General features: G+C 48.5%; 1 protein-coding gene across 5 annotated transcripts in view; it reads right to left on the bottom strand.

Annotated features, from left to right (window-relative positions):
* USO1 (USO1 vesicle transport factor) overlaps positions 1 to 20,383 on the bottom strand; it is a 232,084-nt gene that overhangs the window by 13,629 nt on the left and 198,072 nt on the right. For all 5 annotated transcript variants that reach the window (XM_029598247.1, XM_029598222.1, XM_029598211.1 and 2 more), the window contains 2 exons: positions 18,398 to 18,487; positions 6,458 to 6,556 (listed from right to left, as the gene is read on the bottom strand). In XM_029598247.1, the coding sequence (XP_029454107.1) occupies positions 6,458 to 6,556; positions 18,398 to 18,487 (189 nt within the window). The remainder of the gene's footprint in view (positions 1 to 6,457; positions 6,557 to 18,397; positions 18,488 to 20,383) is intronic.

The raw sequence follows: 20,383 nt of genomic DNA on the forward strand, positions 1-20,383 counted from the left end.
TTCCGCAGGTCCCTAGCTAAGGGATCCGAAGACTGTCCCTGACCGAACGATGGCAACTCCACCGTCTGATTGACGTGAAAGGACGAAACCACTTTTGGTAGAAAAGACGGCACAGTACGCAAGGAGACTCCCGAATCCGAAATCCTCAGAAAAGGCTCTCGACACGACAGAGCCTGCAGCTCAGAAATCCGCCGCGCCGATGCCATAGCCACCAAAAATACCACCTTGAGCGTCAAGTCCTTAAGAGTGACGTGTCGCAGAGGCTCAAACGGTGCCTTACACAGCGCTTTAAGAACCACATTCAAATCCCAAGACGGACACGGAGGACGAAACGGAGGGCGTAACTGTTTTGCCCCCCGAAGGAAACGCACCACATCCGGATGCTGCGCTACCGAAACTCCGTGCACTCTCCCCCGAAAAGATCCTAGCGCTGCCACTTGCACCCGCAAAGTACTACAGGACAGGCCCTTAGCCAGCCCCTCCTGGAGAAACAGCAGAATATCCGGAATAGTCGTCCGGGTAGGCGCTGTGCCGCGATGCACACACCAAGTCTCAAACAGTCGCCACACGCGCATGTACGCCAGAGACGTAGACTTCTTTCGGGAATGCAACAGCGTGGACACCACGGAAGGCGCGTATCCTTTAGAGCTCAACCGCTGCCTCTCAAAAGCCATGCCGCTAGACAAAAGCGATGCACCAGGTCGAAACAAACGGGCCCTTGATGGAGGAGATCCGGCAGAAACGGAAACCGAAGTGGCCCCTCGACCGCTAGATGTACCAGATCCGCGAACCAGGGCCTTCTTGGCCATTCTGGAGCCACCACGATCACCTCCGCCGGATGCTGCTCTATGCGACGCAGCACCCGTCCGATAAGCGGCCACGGAGGAAACACGTAAAGTAACACATCCCTCGGCCACTGAACTACCAGTGCATCCACTCCTTCCGCTAACGTCTCCCGACGACGAGAGAAAAATCGAGGAGCCTTTGCATTGCGGAATGTGGCCATCAGGTCCACCGCTGGTGTGCCCCACCGATCGCAAATGAGCCTGAAGGCGGCCTCCGCGAGCTCCCACTCCCCGGGATCCAACCAATGCCGACTGAGAAAATCCGCCTGGACATTTTCCACCCCGGCTATGTGGGAAGCCGCGATACTGCTCAGATGGGCCTCCGCCCATATCATCAACGACCGAGCTTCTGCCGCTACCGGCTGACTCCGGGTTCCCCCCTGACGATTGATATAAGCCACCGTAGTCGCATTGTCCGACAGAATCCTGACGGAACGCCCGCGGAGAAGCGGGAGGAACTTCACCAGAGCCAATCGCACCGCTCGAGTTTCCAACCGATTGATGGACCACGACGCCTCCCGAGCCGACCATGTTCCCTGAACCGCTCGACCGAGACAGACTGCTCCCCAACCGAGCAGACTGGCATCCGTGGTAACCACCGTCCACGACGGAGTTTCCAACGAAACCCCGCAACTCAAGTTTTCCTGGCAGAGCCACCATGGCAAGCTGTCTCTGGCTTCCTGGGTCAACGGCAGGCTGAGGAAAAATTCCTCCGAAACCGGGCTCCACCGGGAGAGCAATGCGGACTGCAAGGGACGCATATGTGCAAACGCCCATGGAACTAACTCTAGCGTGGAGTTCATAGAGCCCAAGACCTGCAGATAGTCCCAGACCACTGGGACCGGTTTGTTCAACAACCTGCAAATTTGTCTCTGTAGCTTGAGGATACGCTCTTGCGTTAGGGCCACCGTGCCTTGACACGTGTTGAACACCGCCCCCAAATACTCCAGGGATTGCGACGGCACCAGATGACTCTTGGCCAGGTTGACCACCCAGCCCAGTGAGCGTAACAGGTGCAGCACCCGCTGAATCGCCAGCTGACAAAGAGTCCTCGACTTGGCCCGAATCAGCCAATCGTCCAAGTATGGATGCACCAACAGCCCCTCCTGGCGGAGTCTCGCCGCCACCACCACCATAATCTTGGTGAACGTGCGCGGAGCCGTTGCGAGGCCAAATGGCAACGCTTGAAACTGGTAATGTTGTCCCAGTACCGCAAAACGGAGAAACCGTTGGTGCTCCCGTCGAATCCCAATGTGCAGGTACGCCTCTGTGAGGTCCAGAGAGGCCATAAACTCTCCTTTTCTGACCGACGCGATCACGGACCGCAAAGTTTCCATTCGAAAACGCGGAACCCTTAGACACTTGTTGACACTCTTCAAGTCGAGGATGGGACGAAACGTCCCCTCCTTCTTGGGTACCACGAAATAAATGGAATACCGGCCCTGTCGGAGTTCGCCGGACGGAACCGGAACGACGGCCCCGAGGTCGCGCAACCGCGCCAGAGTCTCCCGCACCGCCCGGCGCTTTCTGAAAACCCGCAAGGGGACACCAGAAAAGCCGGAGCCGGACGGCGTGAAAAATCTAACGCGTAGCCGTGTTTTATCACCTCTAGGACCCACTGATCCGACGTAATCTTGGTCCATTCCTCGTAAAACCGGCTTAACCTGCCGCCAACCGTAGGAACCGAGGAACGGACCGGCCTCACTTCATTGTGCTGGCTTACTGCCCTGTACAGCCTGACCGGCACCCGGACGGCCGAAGCGACGCCCACGAAAGGACTGCGAGTACGATTGTTGGCGGGCCGCACCGTGACGGAACGAAGAGTTCGATCCTCTCGCCGCACGAGTTCTACGGCCCCCACGAAAACGCGACCGAGCGGCTGGAGCACCCCGGAAGCGGTATCTATCCTCCGGTAAACGGTGCGCTTTATTCTCCCCCAAGGATTCTAGGATATCCTCCAACTCCTTACCAAAGAGCAACTTCCCCTTAAAGGGAAGAGAGCCTAACCTAGCCTTGGAGGTACCATCCGCCGCCCAATGGCGAAGCCACAATAGTCGCCGCGCCGCTACTGCAGAGACCATGGTCCGTGCCGAAGTGCGCAGAAGATCATAAAAAGCGTCCGCACTATACGCGATGACCGCCTAACCAACGTAGGCCTAACACAGACTGTAGGTTTTGCACCCTCTCCACCTGCTAGGAGACAGAAGAATACTGCCAGACTGTAGGTGGCACCAGCCTATATGTAGGCGGAGTTTTTTGTTTATAAACTTCTGTCTCCATCTGCTAGAGGGGGGGCAAAACCCAGGAGTCTGGACTGATCCTGGTACGTACAGGGAATAAAGTTTCTCAACTCTTGAAAAAATTTTGGCTGGCACCTAAGTTTTTGAAAAATTTTCCAGCCCTTTCCTTTGTGTTATGTTGCCTGTGTGTCTGGGTGTGTTGTGCAGCAGGGGCAGAGAAATGCCTTTTTGATTAGGGATCCATGCAAATTGCCACCAACTCCTCCGCCCACAACTATCATTCTCTTACATATATATACTGGGTCTGGGGAGAAAGGGTAGGGGGTCTGGTTATAAGAAGAAAGGAGGAGATCACAGAGTACTACTTGAGGAATTCTGCATACAAAACTTTAAAATTCTGCGAATTTTATATTGTCCAAATAAAGGAAAATTGGTTCTTACCTGCTAATTTTCGTTCCTGTAATATCCACATTTCAGTCAGACCAGTGGGTTTTGCATCTCTACCAGCAGATGGAGTCAGAGAAACAAAGCTTTGAGGCACTGCTACATAACAGAGTGTCACCTGCAGTCCCTCAGTATTGATCTGTCAAATTACCTCCACATCCAGCGTTCCGAAGTAATCTTTTCCCACTCCTCATAAAATTTGAACAATCTGCCTCCTACAGCTTCTATGAGGGGTGGGGACCCTGGCTTCATTGGGCTGACTTTCCACCGCCAGAGCCCTAGCTTGACCCCTCTCTGGTCGGTGTGCGGGCTCCACGAAAGAACTGCTGACATCCAATGCCATGCTTCGTCAAAGAGCCAGAAGAGGCCTTGCTGGACCGGAACCTGCGAGTATCCCTAAAACGGGCACGAGCTGGAAAAACCTTCCTAGCTGGCTTCCTGTCCTCCAGCAACCTGTTCCCCTTCGATTCTCCCAACATCTTCATCAACTGATCTAAGTCCTCGCCGAAAAAACGCTTCCCCTTGAACGAAAGACTGCAGAGCTGAATCTTGGACAATAAGTCTGCCGACCAATTACGTAACCACAGAAGCCTACGAGCCGCCACCGAGACAATACTGCGATCCACATACGCATCAAGTCATACAGCGCGTCTGCCACAATGGCGATCCCAGCATCTAGCCTGGCCGCCTGCAGAGAAGCACTGTCCCCTGCTGCCGTACACTCTAGAGCCTTCTGCACCCGACTGGCACATATCGCCTCTCGAAGACTCAACACAGAGACCTCAAACATCAGTTTGAGCTGCACTTCTAGTTTGTGGTCCTGAACATCCTTTAAGGTGACAGCCCCCGCCACCGGAATTGTCATCTTCTTGGTAATAACAGATACGGCCGTGTCTACCTTTGAAAGTTTCAGCAGGTCAAGGGCTTCTTCCATCAAGGAATAAAGCTTAGCCATAGCTCTGCCCACCTTCAGATCTGCATCCGGAGAATCCCACTCCCGGATCACCAGCTTCCGTATCTTCTTCGGCAAAGAAAAGGCACTTGTGGACCCTTGAAGAACATCCAGGACCGGATTGACTCCATTATCAGACTCCTCCTGAGGAACCTTCAAGCCTAACTCCTCCAAGACCTGAGGAATCATAGGCCGCAGCTCCTCCCGCCTGAATAAGCGCACTAACTGCGGATCATCCCCTTTGGACGCTGGAAATTCATCAGGGTCTGGGTTGTCGTTGGAATTGTCCGCATCAGGGACTGGCGTCACATCCAGATCCGTCCCATCAAAATCGAGAGCGTCCTCCTGCAAGTGACTGGACTCCTCCCCAGCCCTGAGATTTCCGGTAGCATCCATTCAACGCAACCCCAGACTCTGTAGGCCCCACTAGCCCCCTGCGAAGTCATCCTAAGCTTCTTATCCGAGGGACCATGGGGCGCTCAGCCGTCCGCTTACTCTCGGAACCTCTCCTGGCGAAGTAGGCCTCTTGGAGGAGGAGAATAAACTCCGGAGAGAAATTCCCAGAATCAGCCTCTTCCAAATCTGGGGGGGGGGGGGGGTGGTGGTGTCTTCCATAGCCTCCTCATCCCCGTTAGAGGCTCAACTCCACTGGGGAAAGAGGGGGTTGTGAATCATCTTGGTGAGCCACAACCTCCTGATTGTGCACCTCAGCGGGACTAGGAATGGGCCTGGACGAACGGGGGCCTGGTTTCCTACTCCGGTCCCCTGAGGAAGAACCCTCCTGCATCAAGCAACAATTTGGGAAGAGGGACTGGGTGTTCGGCTGCGCCACGGAAGAACCACAGCGCAGCAAGCGGCCATTTTAAATTTAGGCGCCATTAAGGACTTCCTGCAGAACATGGGGCTGCACTCTCTAGACTGTGGGGGCAGGCCCTGACCATGAGATCGCAAGCACACTGACCAGCTTGCTCCAGCCGACGCACTCACCCAAGACGTGGACGTCGATTGGCCTGCGAACAAGAGAAAAGACAGCGAGGGAGGAACGGTCACACCGCGGCGCAGCGTCCCCCCAACCTGGCGCTGCTTGCTGCACTCACCCGGAGCCCCAGGCTGCAAACGTAAGCAAAAAACACTCCTCCACCCCACAGACCCCTGAAGACAGTCTTTCCTGCAGAAAAATGCAGTACTAAATTACTACACCTTTCCCGCTTCTATTTTAATTAAGGAATAGAAGAGATGACGAAATACTTTCCTGAACAGGATCAGTAGTGTCCAAGAGGGGAGCCTCGGAGGGTCAAGGAAGCCAGATCCCCTGGCTATCAGACCCTCCGGTACATTGCAGACAAAGCCCAATCAGGGGTATCTAACCCCCCCCTGGTTGCCCGGCTCTGCCTGAGGGATGGCCCATGAAGATGCCTAACACTTCAGGGAGCTTCTGTAGTCCTCTACCGCTCTACACCTACTTCAAAGAAAAATGTATTAACTATTCTGTACTTTTTTTTTTAAACTAAATCTAGACTGCAGGTTTGCACCTCTACCATCTGTTGGAGTCAGAGAAATATGAAGGGATGCAGGTGGCACTCTCAGTTATGTAGCACTGCCTGAAAGTTTTGTTTCTCTAACTCCATCTGCTGGTAGGGATGCAAAACCTGTTCTCCTCCTAGGTTTTCTGCTGCTAATGCAAATATTTTGCATCTATTATGCACAGATGGCTAAAAGAAAAAGTTGGTTGGGTGTCTATAGATCTTTCCAGAACACAATAAACTGATAAGATGTAAAGAAATGCTTCAATTTACTAAAACAATAATTTTTTAGGATAACACATACCAATGATGAAGCACAAAGTAATAAAAGTGCACCCAGTGTGTATAAGATGTGTTTTATATGCACAGGAACAATAACCCTACAATGGCCAACAATACATTGAAAATAAAACTACTGTAAAAAATTAATAGTTTATACATTTGAAATCTTACAAGTGTTTCGACTTTCTGCAGCAGTTCCTGCTTCTCAGCCTGCAGTTTGTTAATCTCTAGGGACTGTGCCTGTGTCTGGGACTTCAGTGTGGCAAGTTCCTGAAAGACAAAAAAGTTGCATTCCTTATTGATGACCGACAAGGCTGCACTGCCAAAAATCTACAGATAGAGACAACAGTCCTCGCTGTTCACGAAAAGGCAGTGAAAAGAAGCAACTACACTTTAACTGCTGGTTTGGGATGGGGTTGCCTGTAGTTTTGGAACAATTTCAGATTTCTTTCTTCTTTGGTTTGTGTAAGTTAGCGGTATTACAGAGGTTTTGTGTCTAGCTTCTGGGGGAATGGCTGTGCAGGAGGAACACAACCCTAGATTCTAATTCTAGATAGAAACTGATGGAATAGGTATTAGATATCATTTTATATTCTTCTTGATCACAGAAGCAGTACCACAATCAAGTTAAGAAAACAGGTGGTACCACAAAGGGAGTTCTATTATAAAAGGGAGTTCTTATTCCTACATAAGATACTCTCTCCATGCATGTATTTTAACAGAAGTCCGGAATATCAGCAATCCAGAATATTGCGGTCTTCGGCTAAAAATCTTTTTGCAAGTTCCATCTATTAAAATGTCTGATTGTCACAATTTAGAAAGAGTATGTTCAGAGTTGCAGGACCAATACTGAGGAATGCTTTACCAGAGGAGATTAAGAATGATTTAGGAGCAGCTAAAGGATACTTGTCTAGGAAAGCATTTAACAACTGATTTGCTGGTAACATCCAGAGGATCATATATTATGATGTGGTATGTTAAGTGATGTATGCATTTTATTTTTTTATGAAGAGTTTTGATGTGTACTCTATGTTTTATTTACTGTAACTTGTGTATGGAGAAATTACTACTTACCTGATAATTTCCTTTCCTCTAATGAGGGCAGGTCAATCCCCACCAGTGGGTTATGCACCCACTGCTGGGGATTATTCTTGAACATTAACAATTAACTACTCATGCTTCCAACCTAACAGGAACAATGAGATCAGACAAAAGAAGTAACATATGCACTAAAGGCTAAAAAAGCCACTTACCAGTCTTCATCAAAGAGCAGGAATCACACTCTGCAATGCTTGCCCTGAAAAGGCTAACCATAATTTCAACATCAGCTGCCTAGGATAGGTCTGGGATTGATCTACCCTCAGAGGAAAGAAAATTATCAGGTAATTTCTTCATCCTCTGCATTCTGGCAGGTCAATCCCTATCAATGGGATGTACCAAAGCTAAACCCAAAAAGGGCAGGAGGCTGCCAGCGGTCCAGTCAAAAACACCTGCACAAACGCAGTGTCCTCCCTAGTCCAAACATCCAAGCGGTAAAATCTTGGAAAAGATGTGCAAAGATGATCTCGTTGCCACTCAGAAAATCTCGGCAAGCGACGACAAACTAAGTTCCACCCATGATTCTGCCTGAGCCCTCGTGGAGGGCGGTCTAATCTGTTTGGTCAAAGCAACCGTAATGACTTCCATAATCCAATTAGCTATCGTTGCCAATGCTCCCTCTTTATCGCCATAATGGAGCATAAACAGGTGATTAGACTTCTGAAGAGATTTAGTCATCAAGTACTGCAGCAAATGACGCTTGACGTCCAAGGAACACAAGAGATGGTACTCACTTTCATCTCTGTCCCTGTCCAAGGTGAGCAGGGAAATGAACTGATTCAAATGAAACTCCAAAACAAACTTTCGCAAAAAAGGCGGCATAAACCGAATCTGTACTGCTTCCAGAGCCATACACAGAAAAGGCTCCCAACACGAAAGAGATTGCAGTTCAGAGACCCAACGTGCTGAACAGATTGCGACCAGAAAAACTGTCTTCAAGTTAAGCAGTCGCAAGGAAAGAGCACACAGCAACCAAAAGGTCGGACCTCCCAAGAACTTCAGGACAAAATTAAGGTCCCACAGAGGTACCAGAAGCCGTAAATAAGAATATAAGAACGTGCCATACTGGGTCAGACCGAGGGACCATCAAGCCCAGCATCCTGTCTCCAACAGTGACCACTCCAGGCCATAAGAACCTGGCAAGTTCCCAAAAACTAAGTCTATCCCATGTTTCTGTTGCTAGTAATAGCAGTGGCTATTTTTTCTAAGTCAACTTAATTAATAGCAGGTAATGGACTTCTCCTCCAAGAACATATCCAATCCTTTTTTAAACCCAGCTACACTAACTGCACTAACCACATCCCCTGACAGTAAAATTCCAGAGTTTGTGTGTTGAGTGAAAAAGATTTTTCTCTGATTAGTTTTAAATGTGTTGCATGCTATCTTCATGGAGTGCCTCCTAGTCCTTCTATTATCCGAAAGACTAAATAACAGATTCACATCGACCCGTTCTAAACCTCACATGATTTTAAAGACCTCTATTATATCCCCCCTCTGCTGTCTCTTCTCCAAGCTGAATAACCCTAACCGCTTTAGTCTTTTTCATAGGGGAGCAGTTCCATCCCCTTTATTATTTTGGTCGCCCTTCTCTGTACCTTCTCCGTCGCAACTATATCTTTTTTGAGATGTGGCGACCAGAATTGTACATAGTATTCAAGGTACGGTCTCACCATGACCGATACAGAGGCATTATGACATTTTCCATTTTATTCACCATTCCCTTTCTAATAATTCCCAACATTCTGTTTTCTTTTTTGACTGCTGTAGCACACTGAACCGACAATTTCAACTTGCTATCCACTATGACGCCTAGATCTCTTTTTTGGGTGGTAGCTCCTAATATGGAACCTAACATTGTGTAACTTTAGCATGGGTTATTTTTCCCTATATCCATCACCTTGCACTTTTCCACATTAAATTCCATCTGCCGATTGGATGCCCAATTTTCCAGTCTCACAAGGTCTTCCTGCAATTTATCACAATCTGCTTGTGGGGGCAAAGATGCTTACTTCCTTTCAAGAAATGGGTCACTTTGGGATGGAAAGACAAAGACCCTCCATTGACTCTCTCCTTATAACAAGTAAGAGCTGAAACCTGAACTTTCAAGGAGTTAAGGGCCATGCCCTTATGCAAGCCATTCTGTAGGAATTCCAAACTGAAAGTAATACCCACCTTGAGAGGATGAGAACCTCAATCAGGCCTCGAAAACCTTCCGCATTCTAATATAGACTAGAGAAGAAGAAAACGTCCTGGCCCGAAGAAAGGTGGAAATCACTGCCGTCGAATAACCCCGCTTCAACAACCGAGCCCTTTCAATGGCCAACCATAAGACAAAATCGACCTGGATTCTCGTGTAGAATGGGCCTCTGTCGCAACAGATCCTTCTAAGATGGTAGCCTGAAAGAAATGCCCACCAGTAGTCTCTGGAGATCGGCATACCACAGCCTCCAAACCCAATCTGGAGCCACTATAAGAATGGTGTTGGTTTGACTGCTTAACAGAGACCAGAGTGGAAACGAATACAGAGTGCACCATGTGGTTACTCCTGAATGAGAGCGTTGATGCCCAGCGCTTTAGGGTCTGATTTGTGACTGAAAAAGCAGGGAACCTTCAAGTTGTTAAAGGCTGCCAACAGATCTAGATCCAGTAGCCCCCAGTGGTTCACAAGGAACTGAAGGGCTTCATCCGCCAGCTCCCATTCTCCTGGGTCCAAGTTTCTCCTGCTGAGAAAGTTGGCTCTGATATTGTCCTTTTCAGCAATGCGAGAGGCAGATATGCCTAGATGATGTTGCTCTGCCCACACCATGAGTGCATCTATCTCCTTCGACACCTGTTGACTCTTGGTTCCACCCTGATGTAAGCCACAGTCGTTGCATTGTCCAACATTATCTGGACCCCCCGAGCCTCTAGATGCTCAGCGAACCGCAAGCACGCTAACCAAACTGCCTATGCTTCCACAATCTGTTGATGTTCCACTGCCGCTCCTCTGCATTCCAGTAACATCAACTCCTGACAATGAGCCCCCCCAACCCAGAAGGTTCACATCTATCATAAGCGCCAACCAATCCGGCATCTCCAGGGAAATTCCCTTTCTAAGATAATATGCCTGTAACCACCAGTTCAATTGAGACCTCATCTGCAATGGTAGGAGCAGCCTCATTGCATAATTCTGCAACCGCGGGTTCCACAGAGAAAGCAAAGCAATTGAAGAGGTCGCATATGTGCCCCTTGCCCAGGAAACTTCTTCCAAAGCGGCAACCATCAACCCCAGAACCTGCAGATAAGACCACACGGTTGGGCGAACAGTGTTCATCAAGGTTTTGAACTCGAACCATCAACTTTTGTATTCGAGTCTCTGGCAGAAATACTCTGCCCTGCCTTATATCAAAGTGAACCCTGAGATACTCGAGTCTGCAATGGCTGCAAATTGCTCTTGACCAGATTCACCACCCAACCTAGGTCCTGTAGCAACGAAACCACCTTGCGAGAAGCAAGAAAACTCTTCCAAACTCTTTGCCCGAATCAAACAGTTATCCAGATAGGACTGAACTAGAATTCTGTCTTTGCAAAGAGCCGCCGCTACCACCACCACGACCTTGGAAAAAGTTCTAGGCACTGTGGCCAGCCCAAAAGGCAAGGCCTGAAACTGGTAATGGTGATTTAGGATGGCAAACCGAAGCAACTGTTGATATTCTCAATGAATGGGAATATGCAGATATGCCTCTGTCAGATCCAGAGACATGAGGTTTTCCCCTGCTTGCACTGCCATTATGACAGAGCACACCATTTCCATTCTGAAATGCGTTACTTGTAAATGACAGTTTATGCCCTTGAGATCCAGTATGGGTCAAAAGGACCCCTCCTTTTTGGGCATGACAAAATTAATGGAATAACGGCCCATATTTTTCTGCGATTTGGGAACAGGAATCACAGCTTTCAGGTCCAACAGCCTTTGTAATGTAGCTTTCATTGCTACCCTCTTTTGAGGGGAGTTGCATGAGAAATCAAAAAGATATTCGGAGGGATGTGAAAGAATTCTAGAGCATATCCATCCTGAACCACTTGAGGACCCATTGATCCGAAGTAATCTAGATCCACCTCTGATAAAAAAAAAAAAGGATAGGCGCCCACCTATTTCATGCACCAACAGGTGAGCCCGCAAATCTTCATTAAGAAGATCGGAGGGCTCCACTTCTGGAGTATACATCCCCTTCTGGGGCAAAAGGACAGAATCTCTGGGAAGAATTTCCCCTATAAGACCGAAAACACCGGTAGTCTTGAGAGCGACCACTTACCCGAAAAGTCCAGGATACCAGCTTCTTGTCCTTTGGCAAGCAAGGGACCTGGGTTTCCTCCCATTTATTTGCTATTTTCTTCAACTCACTGCCAAACAAAAGCGAACCCTTGAAGGGCAGCTTGGTAAGATTGGACTTTGAAATAGTATCTGTTGGCCAGTTGCGCAGCCAAGGCTGATGTCTAGCACCTATAACAGAAGCAATTCCTCTGGCAGCTATGCTAACCAGGTCACAGTCTGCTTCAACTAAGAAGGCAGCCCTTGGTTCTACCATAGGTCTGCTTTCTGAAGTGGCGCTGCCAGAGTCTTGAGAAAGACGCAAGGTAGCTTGAGATACCAGGGTACAACAAGAAGCAATTTGCAAGTTCATCACCACCACCTCAAAGGCTTGCTTTACGATAGCCTCAATTCTCCTATCCTGAGCATGCTTAAGAACTGCACCTCCCTCTACCAAGATGGTGGTTTGTTTCGGGACAGAACACACCAAAGCATCCACCTTAGGGAAATGCAACTGTTCCCTGGCCTGTGGATCCAAGGAATATAAACCCGCCAAGGCGCACCCCTCCTTTAAAGGATGCCTCTAGCGAAATCCATTCCAGATCAATCAACTTTGAATCGCATCCAGGAGGGGAAAGAAACACGAGACCTTGCGTGACCAAAATGGGGTCCTTCTGTACCCCCAAGTAGTCAGCCCCAGCCACTCCAAGGGTCTTCAAGTCTGAGAGATCAAACTCAGCAACTTATCTCTATGAAAGAAATGGAGACAAATTCTATGTGGCTCCAAACCTGGGGGAACCTGCCCTTCTTCAGCAGGAGAGCCACCACCACCATCATCATGTGTCATCTTAATCCACCTACAATCAAGCCTTGTCAGGTTGCACTATGCCACAGCGCTTGACCGTGGTGGCACGCACAGAAGAAATCTGAGCGCATAGATAAACTAGTAGGTATAGTTGACTCAGAAGACCACCCTTGTAGAAATACCTGTAATCCCTGAAAGACATGTCCACAGCTCCAAACCTGACATCCTGAGAGCAAGATTCCCCTGAGGATTCAGCCCATGGATCAATCGAAGAAGGGGATACCAGCATCGTGTCACCCTTAGTCCCACTCCCATCAGACAAAGAAGATGGACCATTGTCGGCAAAATCAGGAAGTAAAACCCCACAAGCATCCAGGCAGTGCTTACACAGGCTTAAAGAAAGTTCCAGCTGTATCGCCCTGATGTGGCATGCAGCACAAATAGATCTTAGACTTCTTCGCTGTGGGTGCCATGGCTGTAATGTATTCAGTCTGGTATAGGCACGCACCCAGCTAGATACACAAAAAAGTGCGGTCAGGTACCCATGCGTAAAAGCTGCGTCCAATTACACGCGTATGGTACGCTTGCCCTAACTGGATGCCCAAACTGGGCTTCCAGGTACATACATGCTCAAGGAACACCCAAGTTAGGTGCCTAAGATGTGCATCTAGAAACAAAGATGCCCAACTTTTGGATGCAGTATTAACGGGCGCACAATTGGGACATGCAGGCGCGCGCCAGTGGCACATAGTGAAAAACATGCAAAATCACCTTTGTGGCCTAACATGCACCAAAAAGGGAGAAGCCTGAGCGCAGGGCCTAACCAAAAAGCTGCTCAGCCTGCCATACCTGAACTATCTCCTCACCTCACAGAACTCCCCAAAGAATAGGGTGGGAAGGCTGAATGCAGAGGAAAGACTCAGTAGGAAAGCTCCTCTTTTTCTCCTGCCTTTTTCAAATTTTTTTTTTTTTAAAGTAAAAACTTTTACCTGAGCTCAGCCCTCCCTGGCTGAGAGCACAAATGGGTCCCAGCTATGGGGGGGGCAAAGGGCGAAAGCCTCTCTTGGTCAGCAACCGCTAGGTGAATTTTAAGTCCACCCATAGATCATGACTAATTCAGCCACCCAAGGCTACTGGACTGAAGGCACTCTACTGAGGGAGGGACCGAACAGTATCACCTCAGGAGGCAAGCGGTGCTTACCAGACATCTCGTCTTCATGATGTCTCTTTTTGTAATTCTTCTTTTCTTTCCTTATGTTTTACTCACAAGCAAACCCCATAGGGAAAGTGCAGTTGCTTACCTGTATCAGGTGTTCTCCTAGGACAGCAGGATGTTAGTCCTCACAGATGGGTGACATCATCAGATGGAGCCCGGCATGGAAAACTTTTGCCAAAGTTACTAGAAGCTTTGACTGGCACACTGAGCATGTCCACCATGCCACTATTTGCACACCCACGCAAGGTCCCCCTTCAGTCTCATAACATAGAGAAAAAGTACGAGCGAAAAAATAATACAAAACGCATGACAACCCAACTCCGCAGGGAGGCGGCAGGTTTACTCAGGACTAACATCCTGCTGTCCTAGGAGAACACCTGTTACAGGTAAGCAACTGCGCTTTCTCCTAGGACAAGCAGGATGGTAGTCCTCACAGTCACAACAACCTGGACCAACAGGTACCAAACAAGGTGCCCATGGGCACCAACACAACTGAGGTACTGTTGGGTGGTGGGGAAACAGCCTGGGGTCATCTTCCAAGGGGTTCTGGTAGGTAGAGTTGGGTTTAAGTCTGGAAGAGATTCCATAGGACAGATTGGCCGAATCTACTGCCTTGACGACTATCCTTGTCCAAGCAGTAATGGGCCGCGAACGTGTGAAGGGAACTCCATGTCGCAACCCTGCAGATTTTGACGACAGGGACTGCCCGTAAGTGGGCCACCAACAACGCCATAGCCCTCAGAGTTAGCTTTAACTCTGCCATCTAGATGCAGACCTGATTGGGTAAAGCAGAATGAGATGCAGTCTGGTAGCCAGTTGGATAAGGTCTATTGCCCACTGCAACCTCCATTCTGTTCTTGTCAAAAGATATGTACAATTGGGTGGACTGCCTATGGCCCGATGAGTGTTCTAAATAGAAGGCCAGAGGTCTTTTGCAATCCAAACTATGTAGAGCCGTTCCCCTTTTGGGAATGAAGACTTGGGAACAATGGTGGGCAACACAATGGACTGATTGATGTAAAAATCAGTCACAACCTTTGGTAGGAACTTAGGATGCATATGCAGAACCACACGATCACGAAAGAATTTCATGTAGGGCGGGTACGTAACCAAGGCCTGAAGCTTGCTTACCCAATGAGCTGAAGTAACCGCCACCAGGAATAGGACCTTCCAGGTGAGGAATTTCAGCTCACAGGTGCTCATAGGCTCAAAAAGAGGATGCATGAGCTGCGCCAACATAACACTGAGATCCCAGGACACCACAGGAGGCCACAGAGGGGCCTTTAGCTGAAGCACGCCCTGCATAAAGCGACCTACTAAAGAATGAATTGAGATGAGCATGCCAGCGACACTCCGCTGATAAGCACTAACCACACTCAGATGAACTCTGGCCGAGGTGGTTGTAAGCTATGCCTCGGAAAAGTGCCACAAGAACCTTGAAAGTGGGCACATAAATGGATCTAATCCATGCCCCTCACACAAAACAGAGAACCTCTTCCACTTCAACCTGTAAGACTTCCTGGTGGAAGGCTTTTTGGAAGCCACCAGTACCTGAGATGTTTTCCTGAGAGGTCCAGTAGCTGAAGGACTAGGCGCTCAACATCCAGGCCATCAAGGCCAATGCCCACAGGTTTGGATGGTGCAGAGTGCCCCGATTCTGTGTTATCAGATCGGGCGCAATCCCCAGGTTGATGGGACCCCTGATCGACAGGTCCTGAAGGACAGGGAACCAGACCTGCCTGGGCCAGTAGGGGGCCACGAGGATCATGGTCCCCCAGTCCTGCTGGAGTTTTAGAAGAGTCTTCAGGAGGAGCGGAAGAGGAGGGTACGTCTACTGGAGGCCCGTGCCCCAATGAAGGGTGAAGGCGGAGGGGTAGACTGCCGTCCTTTCTGAATAGGGGGCAAAAATTGCTCACCTTGCAGTTGTACAGGGATGTGAAGAGGTCCACATCTGGAGTTCCCTACAGATGGAAAATCTGGGCTTCCACCTTTGGGTTCAGAGATCACTTGTGTGTCTGAAAAGAGTGGCTCAGACAGTCTGCCAGCATGTTCGGCATCTCGCACATGGTTATCGTTTGCAGAGACATAGTATGCGACAGAGCCCAGGATCAGATTTGCACTGCCGCCTGACAAAGGAGGAATGACCCTGTGCCTCCTTGCTTGCTGATGTACCACATTGTGACCTGATTGTTCATTCGAATCAGGATTTTGTGGGTCAAGTGATCTTGGAACACCCAAAGAGCGTAATGAATTGCTTGAAGCTCCAAAACGTTTATCTGGCACAGAGCTTCCTAAGCAGTCCAGTGACCCTGTGTGTGGAGGTTGTCCACATGGGCCCCCCCCCAGCCCTGAGAAGAGGCATTGGTTGTCCACATGGGCCCCCCAGCCCTGAGAAGAATCCACTGCTCCAGATTGCAGAGATTCTCCAACCAGGACAGAGACACCTTCAGAGATTGCGTGATGGAGACATGGGCCTCGTGGTCCTGGGACACCTGCTGCCATTATGACTGCAATGTCCATTGCATTCTGCGCATGCAGAGACAGGCTAATGGGGTAACATGGTCAGAGGCTGCCATGTGGCCCAACAAAGCAAAGCAGCAGACGGGCACTTATGCACTGACTGTTGCGCACCAAGGTTGCCACAGAGGATAGGGCAAGGGCTCGATCGCAAGGCAAGAACGCTTTTTCCTGAGCCATGTCCAGCCTGGCTCCTATGAAGTCCAGTTGGGGGAACGGACAAAGGTTGGACTTTGGGTAGCTGATGATAAAACCCAGAGATTGCAGTGCCTGCATCATCAGGGCCAAAGTGCTCAGTGCTTCCGCACGTGAATCGCTTTTGTCCAGCCAGTCTAGATAAGGAAAGACGTGCACCGCATGGCATCTGAGATGCGCTGCCACTACTGCCAGATACTTGGTGAAGACGTGAGTGGCTAAGGCCAAACCAAATGGCAGCACTCTGTACTGGTAGGGAGTTTGCCCCACCATAAAGTGAAGATACTTCCTGTGTCTGAGGAAGATGGCAATGTGGGTGTAGGCGTCCTTGAGTTCGAGGGAGCAGAGCCAGTTCCCTTGCTAAAGTAGGGGTATCAGAGTGCCCAGAGAAACCATTTTGAAATTCTCTCTTCGGAGGAATTCGTTCAATGCCCTGAGATTGAGAATGGGGCGCAAGCCTCCAAGTCTCTTTGGTAACAGGAAATACCTCGAATAAAATCCTCGACCCTACTGATGGGGAACAGGTTCTACTGCTCTCGCCATTAGGAGGATGGAGAGCTCTGACAGAAGTATGTCCTACTGGGCAGATGAACCCCACAATGGACATGGGGGAGAGTTCTCTGGGATTTCTCTGAAATTTAGTCGATACCCCCGACGAACTATGGTGAGGACTCATCGGTCCAAAGTGATGATCGACCAGGGATGGGCGAACCAAAGAAGTTTGCCTCCCACTGGAGGATCGAGTGCCAGGGGTATGATGCGCTGACTCAAGCTCCCTCGCCTCCAGTCAAAAGCCCGTAGCCGGGGCTTGTTGGGGGGCCAGCTGGGTTCTAGGAGTTCACTGTTGACGGGAGTGGCCCCTGGAGGTAGCACAGGGCATGTGAGTCTGAGAGGCGGGGGGGGAGGGGTTAATACTTCCTTTGCCAATAGGACTTCCTGGAACTTGGAATGTAGAGGAAGTTTATTTTGTAAACCGCTAAAAATATCAGTTTCTGAAGGTATAAATCTGTTAAATAAATAAATAACCTGATTTTATACACAATTACATTACAATCAAATTAAAATTATTTTCTATTTTTCAAGTGTTATAATAGATTTATCCAATTTAACAGACAGACAACTAGTTGCCTTCCTGCGGTATCACTGACTTTATATTTCCAGAGAGAAAAAAAAAACAAGTGAGAAAAAAACCCCTTTTAATTTGATCAAATTAAACTGACAGTAGACTATAATAAAAAAAAAAATCCATCCGATTATACTAAAATCTAACAGGCTAATTTTAAAACATATTGGCGTGCGAGCAGATACGCTGGAATTTTAAATCATGTGCTCACTTACGTGCATATGATTTAAGATACTCCTACCATGGGTATGCTCGCTCCAAATTTAAGAGGTTACTCGAGCAAACTTACCTCACGTATCTTCCATGGGATTTTGCCAGCTTTAACGCATATATGTAAGCAGATTTTAAAACATGTTCCTGCGAAGGACATGCCCAGTTTTTCCAATTAGTCTACCAGTTTGCCCATTCAATATTGAGGTCTTCCAGGCCCCTCTGGTTCTTTATCCTGCACATCTCCCAGTTGACCCAGATCCCTCAACCTGTCCTGTAAACCCTAAAACACCAGAACTTCAGTCGTGCACATCAGGGGCAGCAGTAGTTACTTGGCTAGCAAGCTGATGCGCTGTGGCCTCCAGTTTTAAATATGGAGTTATGCATGTAAGTGTTGGCCCCACCTCAGAATGCCCATTCCCCTCCCCTTTTTTGCCCCGTATTTTTGGGGCACACATACATACATGTGCATAAATACTGGCTTTTAAAGTCTGCGTTGCTCATGCAACATTTTTATTTGGCTGCAGAGTTATGTTGCTGTCCAACACTACTTATGTCATTATAGCTAAAGAAAATGCAGCAGTCCTTTAAGATGAATCCCCATGCTAATTAGAAAGCAACAAAGAAAACCAAGCAGATTTCAAGAAAGCCCTTGCCTTGTGGAGTTCTGCAGCATAATCAGAGCCGCCATCTGCAGTCTTGCCTTCCAGGGACTGCTCTGCTGTTACTTCTGGCTGAGCTGATCTCTAACAGTATGTGGACAAAGAGAAGGAAAAAAACTTATCCAACTAGGAAGTCTTGTTTAAAACCTCCACCAGCAAAAACAGAATTACAATGCTCAGAGATGTCTACCAATATTGCACAAACTACAAAACTGTTACCAATTAGGGAAAAAAATATTCTCATTAGTCATGAGTGGTAAAAGCAAGTTTGCTTACCATAAATGTTTTCCTTAGATAGCAGAATTAGCCATGATCTGTGGGTGACATTATCCGGTGGCACTGAATGGAGCTGTCTCTCCAAGCTAGTAGAGCTTTCAGCTCTAATGAGCATGTGGGGGAGTTCCCGCATAGGCACTGCTCCAGAGTCTCCTCAGTCCTGTCTCCAAAAGTTAGTAGGATAGGACAGTCTGCTATCCTGAGAGGAGGGCAGGCATCCCATGGTAAATTTAAGTAATGGAATCACTGTTGAAAGAATGGAATCACTGTTGAAAGAAAGAATAGTGAACTATCTACAGTCGCAAGAATTGCTGGACCAGAGGCAGCATGGATTCACCAGGGGAAGATCCTGTCAGACAAATCTGATTGACTTTTTTGACTGGGTAACTAAGGAATTGGATCAAGGAAGAGCGCTCGATGTCATCTACTTGGATTTCAGCAAGGCTTTTGATACGGTCCCGCACAGGAGACTGGTGAATAAAATAAGAAGCTTAGGAGTGAATGCCGAGGTGGTGACCTGGATTGCAAACTGGTTGACGGACAGAAAACAATGTGTGATGGTAAATGGAACTTACTCTGAAGAGAGAGCAGTGTTGAGCGAGTGCCGGAGGGATTGGTGTTGGGACCGGTCCTGTTCAATATCTTTGTGAGCAACATTGCGGACGGGATAGAAGGTAAGGTTTGTCTTTTTGCAGATGACACTAAGATCTGCAACAGAGTGGACACACCGGAAGGAGTGGAGAAAATGAGACGGGATTTAAGGAAGCTGGAAGAATGGTCGAAGATATGGCAGCTGAGATTCAATGCCAAGAAGTGCAGAGTCATGCACATGGGGTGTGGAAATCCGAAAGAAGTGTATTCGATGGGGGGAGTAGGGCTGATATGTACGGAGCAGGAGAGAGACCTCGGGGTGATAGTCTCTAATGATCTGAAGTTGGCGAAACAATGTGACAAGGCGATAGCTAAAGCCAGAAGAATGCTGGGCTGCATAGAGAGAGGAATATCGAGTAAGAAAAGGGAAGTGATAATCCCCTTGTACAGGTCCTTGGTGAGGCCTCACCTGGAGTACTGTGTTCAGTTCTGGAGACCATATCTCCGAAGGGACAGAGACAGGATGGAGGCGGTCCAGAGAAGGGCGACCAAAAAGGTGGAAGATCTTCATAGAATGACTTATGAGGAGAGATTGAAGAATCTAAATATGTACCCCCTGGAGGAAAGGAGGAGCAGGGGTGATATGATTCAAACTTTCAGATACTTGAAAGGTTTTAATGATCCAAAGACAATGACAAACCTTTTCCATTGCAAAAAAAATCAGCAGAACCAGGGGTCACGATTTAAAACTCCAGGGAGGAAGACTCAGAACCAATGTCAGGAAGTATTTCTTCACGGAGAGGGTGGTGGATGCCTGGAATGCCCTTCCGGAGGAAGTGGTGAAGACCAAAACTGTGAAGGATTTCAAAGGGGCGTGGGATAAACACTGTGGATCCATAAAGTCTAGAGGATGTGAATGAAGAGAAGAGGCAAGGGGTGGCTTGCTTGCGGGAATGACGGCTACTACTTGGAGATTAATAGCCTTATTCAATAAACATACACTCAGTTAATGCGACTCCAATATTACTCTATGCTTCAACGGCAAGAGGAAATGTGGAAAAAAGGATTTGCATCCACAAAAAAGCAGGGGAGTAGCTTGCTTGTTACGGCAGT

Source organism: Rhinatrema bivittatum, chromosome 1, assembly GCF_901001135.1.
Source record: "Rhinatrema bivittatum chromosome 1, aRhiBiv1.1, whole genome shotgun sequence".
Lineage (NCBI taxonomy): Eukaryota > Metazoa > Chordata > Amphibia > Gymnophiona > Rhinatrematidae > Rhinatrema > Rhinatrema bivittatum.